The sequence below is a fragment of the Sinocyclocheilus rhinocerous genome, unplaced genomic scaffold, assembly GCF_001515625.1.
Source record: "Sinocyclocheilus rhinocerous isolate Xijiao unplaced genomic scaffold, SAMN03320098_v1.1 scaffold615, whole genome shotgun sequence".
Taxonomy (NCBI): Eukaryota; Metazoa; Chordata; class Actinopteri; order Cypriniformes; family Cyprinidae; genus Sinocyclocheilus; species Sinocyclocheilus rhinocerous.
The window spans coordinates 2,201,791-2,207,216 of NW_015631049.1; the positions used below are offsets into that span (position 1 = coordinate 2,201,791).

The 5,426-nt window shown below is 37.1% G+C and overlaps 1 protein-coding gene across 8 annotated transcripts in view; it reads right to left on the reverse strand.

The window, feature by feature from the left end:
• The window catches only part of atp8b5a (ATPase phospholipid transporting 8B5a), a 33,386-nt gene that overhangs the window by 19,467 nt on the left and 8,493 nt on the right, over positions 1 to 5,426 (reverse strand). For all 8 annotated transcript variants that reach the window (XM_016553932.1, XM_016553937.1, XM_016553936.1 and 5 more), the window contains 4 exons: positions 4,516 to 4,574; positions 4,092 to 4,205; positions 3,304 to 3,402; positions 1,198 to 1,259 (listed from right to left, as the gene is read on the reverse strand). In XM_016553932.1, coding sequence (XP_016409418.1) covers positions 1,198 to 1,259; positions 3,304 to 3,402; positions 4,092 to 4,205; positions 4,516 to 4,574 — 334 coding nt within the window. The remainder of the gene's footprint in view (positions 1 to 1,197; positions 1,260 to 3,303; positions 3,403 to 4,091; positions 4,206 to 4,515; positions 4,575 to 5,426) is intronic.

Here is a 5,426-nt window from a genome sequence, read left to right on the forward strand (position 1 = left end):
CTGTGTGTGCGTGTGTGTGTGTGTGTGTGTGTGTGTGTGTGTGTATGTGTGATCTAAAAACATGAGAACAGGTCACAACAACAGGAAGAACCTATCTGTGTGTCTACAGCTGTGTCCTGTTGTGATTGATGTGATTGTTTTGTAGTTAGTTAAAAATCCTAAGTATTCCAGATTAAACCAGAGACAAATGAGAAGAAAACATTTACTAAATCCCACCTTGGTTGTTTTTTGCACCCCTTTTGCTCTAAACTCAATTTGTGTAAAGAATATAGGAAATATAAAACTACTTGTTGGTAAACTATTGAACCTACAACAGCTCTGATTGCATTTGGTGTCATGTGAATTTCTTGTGTCAAGGTCAAGGTCATGGTTTATTTATATAGCACCTTAAAACAACACAGATGTTGACCAAAGTGCTTCACAAGCAGAGCAAAAGACACACATAATAAAACAGAACACAACTAATATTTTATCTGATAACTTGAAGAAGAATAAAATAAAAGTCATAATAGTCAAAAATAGATGTAACCTGCTACATCACAAGCTGCTACGTCAGGCATCAGAGAAATACATAAGAGAATAAAACCAAGTTATGAGTAAGCCTGAGAAAAAAAGATGTGTTTTAATTGATGCTTTAAAAACAGTTAATGTAGGGGAAGCTCTAATCATTAGGGGTAGTGTGTTCCAAAGTTTTGGAGCATAGACTGAAAAAGACCCGTCTCTTTTAGTTTTCAGACGAGATTTTGGGACATTTAGTAACAGCTGGACTGAAGATCTGAGTGATCTCTGAGGAGAATAAAAACTTAAAAGTTCTGATAGATAAGTAGGGGCAAGTCCATGTAGAGCTATAAACACATAAATTAAAACCTTAAAATCAATTCTTTGTTTCACTGGGAGCCAATGGAGAGAGGCCTGGATAGGTGAAATATGTCCCCTCTTTTTTTGTCCCAGTCAGAAAGCGAGCTGCAGCATTTTGGACTAACTGTAATCGTGAGAGTAATGACTGACTGATTCCAGCATACAAGGCATTACAGTCAAGCCTTGAGGAGATAAAAACATGAATAACGGTCTCCAAATCCCTAAAAGTAAGAAGGGACTTTAACTTTCGAAGCCGCTTTAGCTGGAAAAATGTATGAAAAAGGTCTTTAGGTAACAAGACTGAGAGAGGGTGACAAACAATATTTGACAGCCACTCACTTTCCACTGATGAGCACATTCACTTTGCGGTTATTCACCTGCCTGTCACTTCTGTGGCGATTCTGTCAGAAAAAAAAGACAAAAAAGACTTAAAGGTGACATATCATGAAAATCTAACTTTTTCAGGTTTTAAGTGCTATAATCAGGTCCCCGGTGCATCTACCAACCAAGGAAACATGAAAAAGATTAACCCAGTAACTTTGTTTTGGTAAGCCTTTTTCTGCAAGCATCTGAGAAAACGAGCGCGTCTGATTTAACCAAAGGGATCTCATTATAATATTACCGCCCCTTAATCTGTAAGTTTCCACCCATAGCACCATCCTCAGAAGTTTAAACTCATATTGTTTAAACCGCATGATTTCAGCTCGATAAACATGATAATCAGAACCATAACAGATGTTTTTAGCAGGTCCGAGCTGTAATGGCACAGCTCTATTCTGGAAAAGGGGCGGGGAGCAGCAAAAATCATTTGCATTTAAAGAGACAGGCCCGAAAAACAGCGTGTTTCTGCTTCCACTCAAAATAGGCATTTTCAAAATGATATAATAAATTATCTGTGGAGTATTTTGAGCTGAAACTTCACAGACACCTTCTGGGGACACCAGAGACTTATATTACATATTGTAAAAAGGGGTATAATATGTCTCCTTTAAGAAAAATCATGTATGAAAAGAAACCAAATTAAAGCAAAAAGAAAAAGGTAACAGAAGCCCTCATGGGCCCTCATCTTAAATGTCAATTTTTCAAAATTGAGATTTCTACATCATATGAAAGCTGAATAAATAAGCTTTCCATTGCCAGGGTCACAAATGAATTTTTGAAGACAGAAGAGAATTATCTGTCTTCAAATGCCAAGACCTTCTGGATCCAGAAACCAGCTCATCCCAGTTTTTGAAGGGGAGAGAAAGAGGAGAGGAGGGGCGAGGAGCGTGATTCCCTAATTCCCCTCAGCAGAAACATAAGGACTATTGTATTCCTGCTGAGGGTGAGGTGGCTCCTGTTGACTGTATCAAATTTTCCAGAATTTTAGATCCGTAACCTTTTGCTTCACGATTTTCTGCTCAGAGGAAAGTTTGCTTGATGTATTAAGTGACGCCTGTGTGCCAAAGTAAAGGGCATTTAAATTAGACATGTACTGAGTATTGCCGTAAAAGCTGCCAGCCTCATTAACTAAATGTTGTTTATTTCCATAAGACTCGCAACCAGAGCATGGGAAAACCGGTGGTAGCTCAATTTGGGGTCTGGCAGAAAGTCTGGAGGTCCTCTGGATCACATGTGGACAGAAGAAATTAATGGGGGTCCAATATTGTAACCTGATTTCAAGAATACTTAAGTGATTCATGACTCCTTACCAGTGTTGGGGAGTAACTAGTTACATGTAACGGAATTACGTAATTTAATTACAAAATAAATGTAACTGTAATCAGTTACAGTTACTAAGAAAAAATGTGTACCAGGTGCAATGCAATAGTTATAAAGATGGAGATTTTGGACTAATAGGATGTCAAAGTGGGCAAGGCTATCCAGTACTACATGGCATAAAACAATCAACAAAATGTTGCAATTGTGGCTGGTTAGGACAAAAATTTGATGGAAGACATTTTCTATTTATCACGTTGTCTTAGCTGTTTTTAAACAGAGCAGAGTAAACCAAAAAATTAAAGGTATAGTCCACCCAAAAATGAAAATTCTGTCATCATTTCCTCACCCTCATGTCTTCTGTGAAAGACAAGAAGATATTTTGAAGAATGGCAAAAGCTAAACAGTTTCTGTTGCCTTGAATTCCATAGTATGGACAAACAACACAATGAAAGTCAATGGGAAAAACTTTTTGGTTATCAACATTCTTCAAAATATCTTCTTTTGTGTTTAGCAAAGGAAAGAAAGTCATACAGGTTTGGATCGATTTGAGGGTGAGGAAATTATGACAGAATTTTCTTTTTTGGGTGGACTATCCCTTTAAAGACTTCTGGAAAAATTTGGCAAAAACAGTCTAATCACAGTAAGATCTTGCGGTTTCCTCAGGAGGGAAAAAAGAAAGAAAGAAATATGAACAAAGAATGACTAGATCTTCAGTTTGTTGTATACTGTCACGTGTGTACTTACAATATCATCAATGGCGTCTTTGGCTGCAGTCACTGATAATACTAAGACTAGAGGGACAACTGTGGTGAACCAGGACAGAGAAGAAATAGCAGGAATAACCTACAAAACACAAACAAAAAATGTTAACATGCTTTGAATGTGGGAACATGATAATGCCTGCAACATACTGATAGTTACTATACACCGTGAGCCAGAGAGGTTGGGCTTGTAAATATATGAATGGGAGAAGTCGTATCACCTAATATGACTGCGTGATTTGAGATTAAGTAATACAATTTATTATATGATTATTGTCCGTTATTGATCATGTAATTTTTAACAGTTACACAGACTTCTGTCTCCCCCAATCATTTATCACTGTTTATGGTATCTGTACTTGCATGAATGGAAATAGCTGCCCATGAGTGTAACGAAAATGTTTGCCGTCAACTGACTTGCCAGCGCTAATAAAGAGCGAGCTCATAAAGTCACGGGGTCATGAAACGTCATTATTGTGCAAGTATTTAGCAATGTTGAAGGTGTGGGGCGTAGGCTTAATGAGGGAAGTCAGGGTCATGTTATGATCACATTCTTTGAAATATGCATGCCTAAACTAAATATATGAATTTAAGGCCACATCCTTAAATAATCTCACTTCTTTTGAATCGGACAGACTTTGTTTCCAAATCCCTATACATTAATTTACTTATTTTTTAGACTGACAAACTAATGAAAGAATATTATGAACACAGTATCACTCTGGTAAACGGTTTCCAATGCTCCACTCAGTAAACTTGGATTTTACACACCTGTAAGATGAGCAGGAAGAGGAAGTAGGCATTAGCGATCCTCTGGAGCTGCTCGAACAAGTTGAGAGGCAGAAAAGTGAAGGGATTGTATTTGGAGGTCTTGATGGAATTGGTCTTCAGGAAGAAAGGATAGAGATGAAAGATGATTCAGTAATGTTGTTCAGATATCATGTTTCATGTGGAGATGTGGTTTGTCTAAAGATTACACATGCTTTACGTCATTTCCAAATGTAAGTAATAAGTGATGAAACACAATGACAAATATAAAGTGTTGGTGTGTTTCTTTTAAAGAAGGGAATCAAAAATAACTGCTATCTGTTAAGAGGAAACTGGTCATGATGACACACTCTGTCAACTATATCATCAGACAAAACATAAATGTTCATTTTTGTAGGTTTGAATGATTTTCTGATTTTGTACTCACAGCATATTTGAAGGATGAGTTATATTCTCTGTCATTTGCTCTGATTTTCCTCTCTACCTCTAGAAGAAAATATAGAGAGAAATTGCACTTCCTGATATGAAACAACTATTGCATAAGATAGGAAAACTCTTTTTAAATGTTTAGACTTTAGGTTAGGCAAGTTTTGAAGTGTATAATTTGCTGAATGTGTTTGTCAGGATGCTCAAACAAACAGAACATTTTCAATAGCACCATGGAATTTAAACTTTTTGGGGAAATCTCTTTCTTATAGTTGTCTCTGCATACTTCACAATTTTAAAGGGGTCATATGATGTTGCTAAAAAGAACATTATGTTGTGTATTTGATGTAATGAAATGTGTTTATGCGGTTTAAGGTTCAAAAAACACATTATTTTCCACATACTATACATTATTGTTGCTCCTCTATACCCCGCCTTTCTGAAACGTGTCGATTTTTACAAAGCTCATCGTTCTGAAAAGCGAGGTGTGCTGTGATTGGCCAGCTATCCAGTGCGTTGTGATTGGCTGAATACCTCAAGCGTTTGACGGAAATGTTAAGCCCCTTAACATACTGTGATGCCCTGTGTCCCGGACAAGACAAAAACAATAAAACAATTACAAACGAGGCATTTGTTGCATCCAGTGGGGACATAATTATTGATTATAATGACTTATACTGTATTTTTACGCGTTGCGTATCGCACTGCGTAAACATAAAACCATATCTGCATTTGTGATCGCAGAAATGACAAACAACAAGCGCTACTCTACACTGCTCGAAACTCGCGTTTGAATCATCAGTGGCAAATTCTTTAAATATAAAAATACTTACGTGAGTCAGAACTGCCGGCATTTTAGTCAAACGTTACTCTCCCAGGATCAGTAAACAGTCCTCCATAAAATGTGCCGGC